Source organism: Ruditapes philippinarum, unplaced genomic scaffold (genome assembly GCF_026571515.1).
Source record: "Ruditapes philippinarum isolate M1 unplaced genomic scaffold, ASM2657151v2 ctg20_1_1_1_1, whole genome shotgun sequence".
Lineage (NCBI taxonomy): Eukaryota > Metazoa > Mollusca > Bivalvia > Venerida > Veneridae > Ruditapes > Ruditapes philippinarum.
Window position 1 is genome coordinate 450,381 of NW_026860204.1, and position 17,072 is coordinate 467,452.

Sequence of the window (17,072 nt, forward strand, 5' to 3'; positions counted from 1 at the left end):
TATACATTTTATTTCTCCCTTCGACAAGTAGTTATTATACTTATATGCAATAAGTATATCTATAAGTAATATGTATATGTGTATACGTATTAGAAATTAGTACATTTATAAGTATATCTATAAGCAATAAGTACATCTATAGGTGTATATGTATAAGATATATTTATAAGTATATCTATATGCAGTAAGTATATTTATAAGTATACCTAAAAGCAATAATTATATTAATAAGTACAATTAACATGTATCTATAAGTAAACTTGCATGCAAGAAGTATATTTATAAGTATGTCTATAAATAATAAGAATATAATTACAATTATAATAATAAGTATATCTATAAGCAATAAGTATAATAACAAATATTTTTTTCCTTAGACAAGTTGCTGGTCAACTGATTCGTGGAGAGACTGTTATGCCGGAGACGTTTGATTCCGTAACCATTTACTTCAGTGATATATGTGGCTTTACGGCCTTGTCATCAGAAAGTACGCCAATGCAGGTACGTGTACTCCATATGTGAATTATACATTTTATGCCCCGCACTACTTTGGGGCATTTAAATTTGATATTTCCCTTCCCGTCGTTATGCTTTTCGTCCGTAGATTGGCAATATAGTGAAATGTGGAGCATCTGTGTCCTATGGCACGCTTACTCTTTATGTTTAATGCCGCGCACTACTTGATAATACACAGATTATTATTTTTTTGGTCTATAACTCGTGGTCAGACTTGATCATTGCATTTTTAAGTCTGTCGCAACATCAAAATTAAGCCGAGTGTAGTTAGAAATTACTGCACTTAGTCATGAAGAAATTTTACACAGTACAGCTTTCACCTGTTTTTCTTGTGCCTTATTCAGACATGCACTACATAGTATGTGCTATTATTGTAGCGGTAGGATATTGCAGCCAATGAAAAATTCCTTCCATTAAAGAGTTTGATTTACTTAATATGTTCTTAAAAACTATAACTTACTATGTATTCTTGTTTTCATTCACAGGTTATAGATTTATTGAACGATCTCTACACAACTTTTGATTCCATTATTGAAAACTTTGATGTATATAAGGTAAGTTCATTCATTAAAAAAATCCCATGGATATCAAAAAAAATATTTTGAATAGTTAAAGGAATATAAATTAATGTTTGACATGAAATTACAATGTTTCAGTCAAATAATTTTAGTAGCCATATTTACGATTTTTTTTTCTCTGAAAACATTTGAATGATACAATTCCACATTTATCTTAATATATCAATAATGTCTAATGGCCGTAAAAAAACCAATTTTAGTTTTTGGTGTGAAACAGTTGTAACTCTTTCTTTATGTCATATCATTTACATGTACGACCTTTTGTTTTTATTTGCCAACGTTATACAGTTTTAAATTTTAAATGTGTAGTTACTCAAGGAAGCATACTTTCTGTTACACTTTTTGGCCTTAAAATAAACAATATTGCTAGCGCTCTTACACCAGGCATAGATTGTTCTCTATGGAACGCCGTGACTGTCTTATGTAATCAATGTTTTTGTTATCTTGTGAAACGATGATATTGTTTTGTCGTTTGAGCATGTTAACATGTGCAATTTACATCATGTCTTGTCAAATGAACATGCTGACTTGTGCAAACAGCATGTTAACTTGTCAAACTATTATGATGACATGTGCAGACAACATGCGATCTTGTCAAAGTATCGTTATGACTTGTGCAAACAACATGTTAACTTGTCAAAGTATAACAATGACTTGTGCAAATGACATTGTAACTTGTCAAAATGTAATGATGACTTGTGCAAACGTCATGTGAACTTGTCAAATTATTGTGATGACATGTGCAAACAGCATGTTAACATGTCAATATGTCATGATGACTTGTGCAAACGCTATGTTAACTTGTCAAAGTATAATGATGACTTGTGAATAGGACATGTTAACTTGTCGAAATATCGTGATGACATGTGCAAACAGCATGTTAACTTGTCAAAGTATAATGATGACTTGTGCAAACAGCATGTTAACATGTCAAATAACCATAATGACTTGTGAAGACAACATGTGAACTTGTCAAAGAATCGTGATGACTTGTGCAAATGACATGTCATCTTGTATCATGCTGACATGTCAAAACGCACTGTTAACTTGTCAAAGTATCATGCTGACTTGTGCAAATACCATGCTAACATGTCAAAATTCAATGATGACATGTGTGTAAACAGCATGTTAACTTGTCGAATTATCGTTATGACATGTGCATACAGCATGTTAACTTGTCAAAGTATCATGATGACTTGTGCAAACGACATGTTAACTTTGTCCAAGTATAATGATGACTTGTGCAAATGCCATGCTAACTTGTCAAAATTTCATGATGACATGTGCAAACAGTATGTTAACATGTCAGATCATCGTGATAACATTTGCAAACAACATGCTAACTTGTCCAAGTATCATGATGACTTGTGAAAGCAACATGTTAACTTGTCAAAATTTCACGATGACATGTGCGAACAGCATGTTAACTTGTCAAGGTATCGTGATGACTTGTGCAAACTACATTCTAACTTGTCAATGTATCATGATGACTTGTGCAAATGCCATGTTAATTTGTCAATGTATCATGATGACTTGTGCAGACAACATGGTAATTTGTCAAAGAATCGTGATGACTTGTGCAAAACACATGTTAACTTGTTAAGGTATTATGAGCATGTCATCACGATAATTCGACAAGTTAACATGCTGTTTGCACATGTCATCATGAAATCTTGACAAGTTAACATGTCGTTTGTACAAGTCATTATGATATTTTGACAAGTTAACATGTCGTTTGCACAAGTCATCATGATACTTTGACAAGTTAACATGTCGTTTGCACAAGTCATCATGATACTTTGAAAAGTTAACATGTTGTCTGCACATGTCATAATGATTATTTGACAAGTTAACATGCTGTTTGAACAAGTCAGCATTGTCTTTAGACAAGATATGATGTAAATTACACATGTTTATATGCTTAAATGACAAAATAATATCATCATTTCACAAGATAGCAAAAACATTGATAGCATAAGACAGTCACAGCGTTCCATAGTTCTCTATATGTAGACGATTTTCTTATCTGCTATCGATCGAAAAGTATGAGAACAATTGAACGGCAACTTCAACAAAATTTAGATATAATTCAGAAGTGGGCAATAGAAAATGGGTTTAAATTTTCAAAGTCAAAAACTCAATGTGTTCATTTCTGCCGATTGCGAAAGCAACATAATGACCCTGAACTTTACATATCTGGTTCTAAAATTCCAGTAGTTGATAAAGCTAAGTTTCTAGGAATTATATTTGATAAAAAACTTTCTTTTATACCACATATTAAACATTTGAAAACTAAATGCCTAAAAGCTTTAAATTTACTTAAGGTTTTATCAAGTACAAATTGGGGATCAAATTCTTCCATATTACTGAAATTATACAGAAGTCTTATCCGATCAAAATTAGATTATGGTTCTGTAGTATATGGGTCCGCAAGAAAATCATATCTTCAAATGCTAGATACCATACATCACCAGGGTTTTACGTTTAGCTTTAGGTGCTTTTCGCACTTCACCTGTAGAAAGTCTATATGCGGAAGCTGGGGAAACCATCGCTTTATCTTCGTCGTAAAAAAACTATCACTTCAATATGCAACTAGAATTTCATCTAATAGGAAAAATCCAGCTAAAAATATTATTTTCAAACCAAGTTATACTGAAAAATTTGTTAGCAAAACCAAAGGAAATTAAACCATTAGGCCTTCGTTTAAAAGATGATTTAGATAAACTTAAAATTAATCCAGACAGTATCCTTCAAAATGACGATGAGGATGTTCCACCTTGGACTTATAATTCCCCGGAAATAAATATTAACCTTTCAAATATAAAAAAGGCATCAAATTCACCTGAATATTTCAAAGAGAAGTTTCTAGCAATTAAGGAAGAACATGAAGATTTTATACATATTTATACGGACGGTTCAAAAGAAGGTTGCAAAGTAGGTGCGGCTGTGTTTGAAAATAATTTTACATCTAGTATGAGGTTACCAGATAATGCATCAATTTTTACTGCTGAAGCAAAAGCTATCGATTTAGCATTGTCATACATAGCACAGCATACCCACGATAAATTTGTGATATTTTCTGACTCGCTTTCTGTTTTAATATCCATTAAAAATAAAAAAATCTGACAATATCATGGTAAAGAAACTTCTTTTGCGATTTCATGATATACTAAAACAAAATATGTTAAATTATATTGGATTCCAAGCCATGTAGGAATACGAGGAAATGAAAAAGTAGATGCTTTAGCTAAACAATCATTAAATTTTCAAAAAACTGACTTATTGTTACCTGCTTGTGATTTTAGACCGGCTATAAATAAACTCGTATCATCTGAATGGAAAGCAAATTGGGACAATGCCGTTTTTAATAAACTTCACGATATAAACCCGTCTCTTGATATGTCACCATCTCTATCTCTGTCAAACCGCCGTGATCAAACAGTTCTTCTTCGATGCCGAATTGGACACACTAAAATTACCCACTCTTATCTCCTCACAAATGACAATGCCCCTTTCTGTGTAGGTTGTAATGAAAATTTTACTGTCAAGCATTTTCTTCTTGAATGTCATGATTTTTCACAGGCCCGTAATAGATTTTATTCTGTATATTCACTCAAAGAACTTTTTAATACAATTCCATCAAAAAACATAATTGATTATTTAAAAGAGATAAACTTGTATTCTAGGATCTAATTGGCTCATTTCTATTGTCATTTACAATGTTTTACATAATATTTTAAGCCTATTATAGCATTCGGCACTGTCGGACCGTATTTGGTACAAAAACGAATATGGTACAAATTTGTACCATATTCGGCCGAATATGGTACAACTGTCTAATTGTACCATATACGTATCTGCAGTTTTGGGGTAAAATGCCTGACCAAATATGGTACAAACTTGTACCATATTCGGATGAAAAATGTACCACATTCGTTCCGAATATGGTACACACTCATCATCGTCATCATCATCATCATCGTTATCTCATCATCATCACCATCATCATCATCATCATCATCATCATCATCATCATCACCATCATCATCATCATCATCATCATCATCATCATAACTACAATTTGCATCAACGTCATCAATACCATCATGAAAATAATCATCATCGTCATCTCATCATCATCATCATCATCATCATCATCATCACCATCATCATCGTCATCGTCATCATCATCATCATCATCATCATCATCATCATCATCATAACTACAATTTGCATCAACGTCATCAATACCATCATGAAAATAATCATCATCGTCATCATCATCATCATCATCATCATCATCAGCAGCATCATCATCATCATCATAATCATCATCATCGGCGGCCGGTAATCATTGGCGTCAACATAATAAAAAACTTTTTTCATCATCATCATTATAATCATTATCATCGGCCGATAAACATCGCAGTTATCATCATCACAATCATCAAACCCCAATCATCATAACCACTGTCATCATCATCACCACCACCATCATCATCACAATTTTTTTACCATCATCATCATCACAAATGTTTTGTCATCATCATCATCACATATTCATTTTACATTTTGTATTTTATAATTTGTTTCATTCAAGAGATTCAACAAACTTGTACTTTTTTCATTTATTGGTATACTGACAGGATTTTTCAAAGTAATATTGAAGAACATAGAAACAGCATTTAAATTTTAATCCAACTGTAGCATTTTGACCAGACATAAATATACATATATACATTCATTTAGTAGCAGCCAAAATATCCCCAAATGTGCTTCGTAAAAAGTTACCATTAAATGAGCAAATGACAACAAATTTCCGGTAGAAGAACATAATCATCAATCACAAAAAATAACATAACAGGTTTCCAAACACCGATATACATGTATATTTCACCTGTAATGTCTGTACATGACAACTATGATATCATACCAACCGATTCCACTAAACACGCAAACGCAGCCATGCGTTTGCCCATTTTGGCCCCCTTGATGATTTCTTTTATTGCCGAAATAAGACCGCTGTTTCTGCCCGCTCTTGTTAATAGGAAACGAACGCTGACAGGATTTCTGTTACTAGTATCTAGTCCAATATCCGGCCGAATGTAAATTCTAGGTGTTTGCAAACTCATTGACCTTATTAAATCTCTAAAGGGTTTGCCGACCTTCGCCAACACAAACTGGATTGACGGGTTTGATTGTGTGCAGAACTTAAAAATTTCAACTTGAATGTGAAGTGGTAACATCAGAAATGGAAAAGTCGTTCGCCTCTGTGCCCTCCTATTGTTTATCATATCTTGAAGCTCTTTCAGGGCTGAACACACAGAGACGTCACCGTTGTCGCCAGAGTCACCGTTGTCGCCGAGTCACCGTTGTCGCCAGAGTCACCGTTGTCGCCGGAGTCACCGTTGCCGCCGGAGTCACCGTTGTCGCCGGAGTCACCGTTGTCGCCAGAGTCACCGTTGTCGCCGGAGTCACCGTTGTCGCCGGAGTCACCGTTGTCGCCGGAGTGACCGTTGTCGCCAGAGTCACCGTTGTCGCCGGAGTCACCGTTGTCGCAAGAGTCACCGTTGTCGCCAGACGCAGCGTTGTCGCCAGAGTCATCGTTGTCGCCAGATGCAGTGTTGTCGCCAGACGCAGCGGTGTCGCCGGAGTCACCGTTGTCGCCAGAGTCACCGTTGTCGCCAGACGCAGCGTTGTCGCCAGACGCAGCGTTGTCGCCAGACGCAGCGCTGTCGCCAGAGTCACCGTTGTCATACGACTGTTCTAAGCGTGATATTATGTCCTTGTACACGCGTTGATTGATACGGATACTAACGTAATGCATGCCAAATCCTTCTGGGAAATACCCCAATGCAATTGTTCCAACATCACCATCGAACTTTCCATCTGCTGACACAATTGATGAGTGTTCTAGTCCTCGGGTAGAAACTACCAGGCACTGCAAATTATATTCTCTCATAAGTGCAATGAGCGTGAGGTTGTCGCCGTATGTCCCATTCTTAGACATATTCTTAACGTATTCATCAAATGTTTCATCATAGACAAAAGTTTCATAGAAATATCTGTTTAATTGACAACTGCCCTACTTGAAACAGCGGTAGGGGAAGAATGGCCGTAGAAATCATTTCGTGACCAATCTCCACGAAAGTATCTGGCCCGCCCGGGAATCGAACCCAGGCCGCCTGCGTGCCAATCTGACGCGCAACCGACTGAGCTAGCCGGCGAAACAGTTACACAACCAGCAAAATCCATGTAAAGTGTGGTTAGGTTAGCTGTTTCTGTTACTGCTAGTTACGATGACGACGACGACGACGACGACGACGACGTGATGATGATGATGATGATGATGATACTTTTGTCACTTCCAATATTAGGTTAATACAATGTATTTGAGTTTGAAAAAAAGTTTACACATCGGCAGACTATTTCATTTATTAAGAAATACATAATTTATGTACCATATACGTAGGCCATTTTCATTTTATGAGTTTTTTTGGTATGTACCAAATACGTTTTGGCGAGCATAGAAAAACTTATTCCAACCGAATATGGTACAATGTTTGTACCATATTCGGTCGAAAATTGTACCATATTCGGTCCGAATATGGTACATTTGTACCATATTCGACCGAATATGGTACATTTGTACCATATTCGTTTTTGTACCAAATACGGTCCGACACGGCACGATATGGCCAGTTATGTGTTGACGTGCCGTAAAAATCCAAACAAACAAACAAAAATTTTTAAAACAAGATTCAATTCATATAAAAACACAGTCTAAATACCGCCTTTTCAAAAATTAATTATTCTCCTAGTGGAGTCTTCATTTTCAAGTTTGTAAGTCAAGGAATTGTCATATTTAATTATTCATGCCCCGTATTTCAGGTTGAGACTATAGGCGATGCGTACATGGTGGTCTCCGGCTTACCAATTAGAAACGGGTCCATGCATGCACGTGAAATAGCTAGAATGTCCATAGCGTTATTGAACGCTGTTCTGTCTTTCAAAATACGTCACAAGCCTTCTATCCAATTAAAATTAAGAATAGGAATTCACACTGGTAAGTTATTTAGAGATATTTGACTGTCTTCCTAATTTAAATTCAGGCCAGACATTCATACTGGTCAGTTATTTATAGATTCCTCACAACATGTCCGATTAAAACAAAGACGGTAAGTTATTCATGGATATGTCACAATTTGTCTGTCCAATTAAAATAAAGACGGTAAGTTATTTATAGATACAGTATGAATATTTTATCCAATTAAAACCAACAGTATAATGTAACTTATTTCTATATATGTCACTAGCTTCCTATCGAATGCTGGTTTATAAAACATTGCTTATAAATACAATGTATTTATTTAATAATACTTTTGTATAAAATATAAATACTAAATGTTAATTACAAATTATTATATTGTTGTAGCCATTCATAGTATGTAAATGTCTGTACTATCTGGTCTTATGGGAAAAAATCTTACAAAGTCATATGTAAGTATTCCGAAAAATGGGGAATTTTATGAATGTTTTATCGTTCACAGGTTCGGTATGTGCCGGTGTGGTCGGGTTGAAAATGCCGAGATATTGCTTGTTTGGTGATACTGTAAACACGGCATCGAGAATGGAATCAAATGGTTTACGTAAGTCTCTTTCTTTTGATTTTTTTCATTGATTTAGAATAAGATAGAGAAAACAATTCTTTACAATAATAAGACAAGTTATTTGAATGTGAGAAGCTTAATTACTTGTATTATTAAAGCTGAAAATAGGAGCTCAACACACCTGTAGTCAAAACCAATCAGAACATTATTGTAACAAGTAAAATCAGGCTGATAAAAGTTTTGCCTCATTGCGCATTGCTTAAATTTTGCACGAAGGTTTACCTCCACCGCTAGAGCTGGCGACGGTAGAGCTGGAATGTCGCCATGTGACTTTTACAGTGTGGGTATGGCTGTAAGCCAAACAAAACAAGGTAAGGCCGTGAACCAAACAAAACAAACAAAACGTTTCATACCAAATGTTTTATGTTTACAGCCCTTAAGATTCACGTTAGTCCTTACACTAAAGACATTCTAGATCAATTTGGATCCTTTGATCTAGAGCTGAGAGGTGCCGTCGAAATGAAGGTTTGTGTGCTTCTATGTTCTTCCTGTCTACATAATTATTTTGTCTGTAAATTGAAACTAAACATAACACTCGTTTGTGTCTTCTTCTTTTTGAAAAAAGTGCCGTACTTTGTTTATTAGATGTTGAAACATGAAATCGTTCGAGTTTTCAAATTCTTTGATAAATTAATTCGTTTAATCAGCACTACCTCATAATTTAATACTTCATACAATATGATGTCATTCATAGAATTATTCATTATAATTTTTTTTTTAGGAAAATAGACTCTAATTAACGGCCATTTTGGTATTTTTCTCAAATAATGACGTCGCAGCGGAAAACACTCTCTCACGTGATATATATACTAAAAATAGATTTTTACGAAAACTGTTGCGGTTTATAACAATATTAGCTGAAATTAGTCGATAATTACCAATTTTCATGTCAGTACTCTTTAACCCACAGTTAATTAATTATTTTTTTTGTGCAGGGTAAAGGGTCCGTAACAACATACTGGTTAAATGGCGAGCGAACTGGGATCGGAGATACGAAGATTGCGCCATTCTGCTGAAGCGGCTATTGCACGGGAAACCCGTGCATGATATCAACGTCTTGTCTAGAGTGATGTGTGAACTAGGGCGTGACGTGACAGTATTTGACAATATGTTTTTGTTATAACATATAAAGATTCAGCAACTGGGTTATGTTTTGTGACTTTTGTACAATCACATTCTGATACTTTTTATCACACCATTTCTTACTAAGGATATGTTTAAATTAGTTTTAAAGACGTTTATTTAGTGACACAGTCTGTGGTCAGTTACATAGTTAGTGCAAATTTTATTTTCTCTAGAAGTTACAAACGTAAGTACATATTTATTAGAAATGCTAGCTAGATCAGTTTTCATCCGCCTTGGAAAATAGTCCGGCAATGTACTAGTTATTTTGTTTAAATAGTGACAAAGACTTCGTAATATATCAAATCGTTTAATGACAAAAACAAAATTATTACTTCGGGACGTAATTTTTTGGATGGGTGTAAGTTATATTTTACATATCATTTACATTCCGTTATTTTATTTTGCTAACATTGTTTTGCATAATTATATGTTGCAAGTATTTCCGAACCAGAATTGCAAAAAAGAAACCTTTCACTCTTAAACCAGGATAAATTGAGAAAATCTATTGACGTGTATGACGTAATTATGACGTAAATGACGTAATTATGATGTCAAATGACGTAATCATGACGTAAATATAGTTATTCCGAACATGTGTTGTATGACATATCATGTTAAAGCTATTGTTTCTATAGGAACAGATTTTGTTACTACAAAAAACTGTATATATGTACACAATGAATTATAGAATGAATACTTGATCATTCATTAAGTTTGTAACCAGTTATAAAACACGTGTGATAACCAATTTCATTAAAGCACGTGACTTGGGTACGCATTTTGTAAAAATGTCTTTGGAAACGAGTCCACTAAAACGACACACAATTTTTCAAAGGATGTTTCCATCTGGATAAAACGGTGATAGATTGACGTTTAAATGTATGGGTGTTGTTTTTCCCTAAATATCGCTTACATACCGTTCTGTTTTTGATTTTTGTTTCGTTTTTTTCGTTTTCGCTATTTTTTTAAATCAATTATAAACAAGTTATAATTTCAAGCCCTTCTCATGGTAGCGCAATAATTTTATAATTATGATTATTGTTATACATGTAGTTTACTAATGCATATTTAGCTAAGCAATTTGTTGTATTAAAGGGACATAAATCACTCTTAGAAAGACAAGTAGACGCTCGCATATATTATATTTGTTCTGCTTCCGTGTGAGAAAATATCAAAGTCCTCGCTGCGGTTACCTCCCTTGAAAGGTTCAGTGACGTAACCGGCGCGAGGATTTTGTGAATAAATGGCAGACGATAAAATGAAACGTTGTTTTTAATATGTATATTATTGACGTCAAATGATAAGTCTAGAAGTTTTGGATTTAGATAACAAAAGAACGAACTATTTAGCCAGTCGTTTCAGGTTTGTGTCACGTATATGTAAGAATAAAAGTGACTGGAAAGTTTAAAATGGTTATGGTGATATAATTAGATCTATATGGAAGAAATAAATGTTTAAATATGTACATGTTACGTCTGAAATAGTTTTACGAATGTATTTATTATTATATATATATATGTATTTTTATTGTGTTTGTTTAGATGATATTTCAATTTAGCTTTTTAAAATTTCATTTTTTATTGTTCATTTCTTTTGAACGTTTGACTGAGTTAATGCAAAGGCTGTTTGAGTAGCGGCTAAATGAGGGAAACTGTTTTTATTGTCCCTTGATAGAAACCGACCAACTTTTGAAATCCGCACCTTCTTTTACGTACGTTTTACGTACGCTTTTTACGCTTTGACCATGTCATGTTCTTCAGGAATATGAGATTTGGAAATCCACTGATTATATTTACATGTAAACATTACCTACCTTTTACTGTACATACCAGTGCTACGAAATATTTGTCGACGAAGTTAATGCATCTAAGCATTCTGAAAATTCAAGCGTTTGTGTGAAGTCGATTTTTGTCGTCTGCTAACATTGTGACTGCGCGTATTTTTATTTCATAGTGAAAGAGAACATCATGCTTGCATCACGTTTTTAATTCACGAAAAATGCTGATATTTAAAAAGAAAAGCACGATAATTATATCTGAATAAATTAATGACGTATTTATTCCACTGATGTATCTATTTATAGAAATCGTTTTTTTAAGTAACTATTACCCATATTGGATTCGGTAAGATCAAACGCCTAGATAGTGTAAACCGATATAACTGCTTTAGGTAGTGATAGGCCATTTTAATAAAGACATCGTGGAAACAGCTTCCACTACAAAGCCGTAATGTCTTCCCAAAATTGTTTTTTGTTTATTATTTTCCTCGTGGGACTGCTCTATTTTTTCACACTTAAACCGGGTTTTCCCATGTGCGTGTGTGTGATTTTTTTTGCTGATGCTTTAACGTCTATATTTCTTTAGAAATATCTTTTGTTTGTATGACAAAAATTTGGTCAACGCTTACTGAAATTTCATCTAGCCTAGTGAACGTAATATGGATAATGAAAATGTTTTAATTATTTCGGTGCCAAAGACCTGCCAATTTATAAAATACTGTCAAATGTTTCCAAAAACAGGCTTATTTTGTTAGATAAAATACGATCCGATATCGAATAAAGCAATAAAACAAAAGTAATATAAAGATTCCGCTAAATGGGTATAATTATAAATTTCTATAAAATGTATTAATTTACTGAACTGCTACATCCTCTCTATGCCAACGGCAAATAATTCTGTCCATGCGACCAGTGCAGACCAAAATTATCAGGATTACTGTTTGGACCGGCTGATCATGGTCTGCAAAGTTCGCTATTTAGTCAACTTTAGTACATATTTTGGGGGAAAAAATCCCTATAAATTATAAATGGTTTTGTCCAGATTGAAAACTGGACAAGTTCATTAAATAGTTTTAGGTGGTAAGAGCTAGATAACAAATGACGGTATGTTCGGACAGCTTCTTTACTTTGCATCAAATGGAGAATATGTTTTCAGAAAAAAAATGTTCAAATATTTAAGTCGAACTAATTTGAAATTTTTAGTATGCCTGTTATAATAATTGGGAACAAAGGTTTAAGTTTCAACATTAGAAAAGTATATGTGACCAGTTTGACTTGTAATCAAACGAAACAATCATGTAGAGATTATTTGGTCAAGCGTATGTATACACCAATAATTTTCACATTCATTTCTTTTATTTCATTTCACTTCTTTCTTTGTTTCTGCTAGTATTTTCTGTAAAAACATTTGTTGTACATTAAAAATCTTAAAAGAAATTCCACTTTCCGTGATATTTAGATGCACATATTTTAGATAATTGTTGTGTTTTAATGTGTTTAGCCTAAGTTTTTAATAAAATGTTGTTACAGACATTTACAAATGTTGTTACGTTTTACAGACATTTACTAATCTTGTTACCGAGATTTGGGTTTTTTTTAATGTTTCTACAGACATTACCAAATGTTGTTACGGACATTTACAAATGTTTTACAAACATTTACGGACGCTATGACAGACTTTAACAAATGTTTAACATACATTTACTAATGTAATACATACACATACAAATGTATTACAGACATTACGAACGTTCTTACAAACATTTACAATTGTTGTTACAGACATTTACAAATGTTTTACAAACATTAACGAACGTTGTTACAAACATTTACGGACGTTGTGACAGACATTTACGAATGTTTTACGGACATTTACGAATGTTGTTACGGACATTTACGAACGTTGTTACGGACATTTGCGAATGTTATTACGGACATTTACGAATGTTTTACAGACATTTTTATACAGGAGTCTTATATTAAGAATTAAAATGAATACATAGAGTAAACAAATATTGTTTTTAGTGAGTAGAAATAATTTTGCATAATCAAGAAGTTAACTGTCCGAATTTTAGATTAATTTACACGATAGTTGGTATGTATAGCATTGAACTTTAAAACAATCAGTCGCATTTCGATATTTTTTCGTAGTGAGTAGAATTTTACATAAACAAGAAATATTTTGTCCGAAATTAAATCTTCTATAAATATATTAGACAGGTGGAGGGTTGTTAAACTTAGTTACTTAAGAATCTAGATTTAGGTGTTATTGACCAGAAGTGGTGATATTAAGCTAAAGAAGAGATATTAAACCAATTAAGGTGATATTAAAAAAAGGAGCCATATCAAACCAAAAAGGATGATATTAAACTAAGGGATGGTATTTAGAACACAAAGGGACGATATTATTCCAAAGGCACGATATTTATGGGAAAATAGGAGCTAAGTTTTATTTCTTAGAATAGATTATATTCCAAAATTCATTGTCTTAATAGAATTAATTATTTTTTAAGTTTTTATGGACTTGTACAGTGTCTGTAACAATATTTAAAACATCTATTTGTTTGAATCTTATTATATATAATATCGGATTATTTTGCTTAGGTTTTATAGTTAAATTTACTAATATTATATCAATAAAATCATGAGAAATTGATATTTTGTTGTTGTTGTTGTTGGTGGTGGTGGTGGTGTTGTTTTTTACAAATGTTGAAATTGGAACAGCTTTGAATACATAGTTACGTTTAAATAGTAGATATATCATATAAGCCGAAACTGTCCAATATATTAAATATTAAATTTCATTGGGCGCGGAGTACTGGAGCGAATATAGTGCCAGAGACTTTTATTGGGATTTGGAAGCTCTAAAAATAGAACATTTTCACATCCTCACTCACAATCCCGAGATTTACTGGCCCTTGAAATTGATCATTTTCCACCATCTTGTTTTACATAACCGAATTTGTTTACAGTTTCATCCATTACTCCATTACTGGGAATAACTTAGATCTCCTTAATCTTTACTGCTTTTTAACATTTTGCAACTTCTTTTTTTGTTATTTCTTTTGATTTTAGATAACAGGGCGGAATACAATATCGTGAAACATAGTCTCGGAAAATATCGCAAAAGTGTGAACTCGCTAGATAATAAATTATGACATAATAGCTTCATCTCCGTGTAAATATAACTCTGTGATATTGGATAGTTTGAGACTAATATTTTACTTAAATCACTGTTTTCAAAATTTAGGGGTTTATGTATTGAAGAAATTGAAATGTATTTTGCTAAACAACGCCAATTTGTAATTTATACGGCAATTTAAAGTAAAGTTTTCTGACAAATACCCATTTGTAGCCTCTTCAATAATAAGATATCCAGAGCATGGATTTTTCGTGTTTTGAAAAAAGACAACAAGTTTTACCACGGTAAATACACAGTGATGTACACAAAGTGATTAACAGTAAAACTTGAATACTCTTGAAAATAGTGAATTGACTTGCATAAAAATTAATTAATAACGGTGGTTTAACTTGGAGAAACCTTATCCAAATATGCAGTGAAAAACATTCAAATTTTCTTTCTGGATTATGGAGACTATTTACGTTTAGGAATCACGATCATGGTGGATTCAAGACGGTTTATATTAATCAAGGTAATCAAATAATAATTCTTATGGATCCCTCTGTTCTGTCAATTTGATTAAAGTGTTTCATATACAAATGATATCTTATGGATTTATACGATATTTTAATTTACAAGATCGGAAATTTATTCGATATTCTTTTTTATTTTATTGACTAGATTATATCATGTGATTATCAGATTATGTCACTGATGTGAAATACCTTGATCAGATTGGCCAAGCAGGGGCATGACGTCATGGCAGTATTTTACGTGTTTATTTTAGCTTGACTATAAATTTTACACCACAATCGTGTCCGCTTTCTAGGAGCTGGCCCGTTACATGGTTCAAACCCACGATCCCTGCGTTAACACATATATGCCTTATATGACGCCATACTCTTTAACATTGTATATTTCTAGCGTTCGAACGCATTTCTTGTAGAGGGGCGTATCATCTTAATAAGACTGCCTGATAATTACGTAATCAAACATTCTGTCCCTTCTATATATAGTTAAGGTTTAAAGTAGATTGGTCTGCAATGGACATATTTTCCATAAAGTATTTCAAGGTTCTATAAACTGATAAAAAAACAATAGAAATTTGGACAATCTTGTAAAATATTGCGATAAAAGATCTAAGTTATTCATTATGAACATTTATATGATAAATAGTAATATTTTGTTCAAGAATATTTTATTATTTGCTGTATTAATATATAAAATTAAATGTAATATCGGATCATGTATCTAACTATTTCCAACAACATTCATATATAATTCTTTTGCGGTTTCTTGTTATGTATGATACTAAAAATTATCAACGTAACTATTAATTGCATTACAGACCTTCCATTATAGACCAATTCACTTTAAATATTGCGGTCAACTAATAAAAAATAATAACACCAACAAGTTAGCTTTAACAAAATATTTATTCAACAATTTGAAAATTAAGGTAAAACAAATAGACAATAAATCATAAGATTGACAATAACAAAAAATCACGTGACCAAGATAACATACATCTTAATTAGGTCATGGATCATACAAACGTATACATGCGGTTTATACAATGATAAAGCAATTTAATTGACACACATCAAGTGTTCACAACATGTATAGACATCAAAAAAGACCAAAAAGAAGTATTTCAACATAAAGGACCAAAATGGAGTAATCCAACAAAATTGAATTATCTGTCATAAAGGATCAAAAACGATTTATGGAACAATAATTACCAAAAAAGGAGAAGTGCTACATAAAATACCTAAAAGGAGTATTCCCACAAAAACTACTAAAAATGTGTAATTATAAAAAATGAGTAATTCTACAAAAACTACCAAAAAGTAGTAACTCCACACACACACAAAAACTTTAATGGAATAACTATAGGTGTAATAAAAAGTCGGCTTACTTTTTTGGTATGGTAATATTTTTAAAACTTGTAAATGTTATCTAAATAACAGTCTGTCGAATACATTTCTTAGAAGATAACACAGATGTTTAGTCGAATTTAGTTGAAATATGCCAATAAGACTCATAATAGACCCTAAAATAAGTGAAATAAAATCACTATATTAATCTATATAAAAATATTTTAAAAAATCACTACTTAGTAGTGACGTCATTCTAAAAAAAAAATGAAGAAAAACGTATTCTACCATTTTATATAAAAAACGGAACAATTTATGGGTAATTAAACATGGCGGGTGTGTTTACATGAGCACATTTAGATCTTTCATCACTGTTCCCATGTTAATTACCAGTACAATATTTAAAAC

At 32.8% G+C, this 17,072-nt stretch overlaps 1 protein-coding gene across 1 annotated transcript in view; it reads left to right on the plus strand.

Annotated features, from left to right (window-relative positions):
* The window catches only part of LOC132759222 (atrial natriuretic peptide receptor 1-like), a 237,583-nt gene extending 223,261 nt beyond the window's left edge, over positions 1 to 14,322 (plus strand). Inside the window, exons 17-22 of the mRNA XM_060750954.1 lie at positions 378 to 501; positions 1,002 to 1,070; positions 7,986 to 8,160; positions 8,645 to 8,743; positions 9,138 to 9,229; positions 9,700 to 14,322. Of these exons, the coding sequence (XP_060606937.1) occupies positions 378 to 501; positions 1,002 to 1,070; positions 7,986 to 8,160; positions 8,645 to 8,743; positions 9,138 to 9,229; positions 9,700 to 9,780 (640 nt within the window). The 3' untranslated portion in view covers positions 9,781 to 14,322. The remainder of the gene's footprint in view (positions 1 to 377; positions 502 to 1,001; positions 1,071 to 7,985; positions 8,161 to 8,644; positions 8,744 to 9,137; positions 9,230 to 9,699) is intronic.
* The last annotated feature ends 2,750 nt before the right edge of the window (positions 14,323 to 17,072 follow it).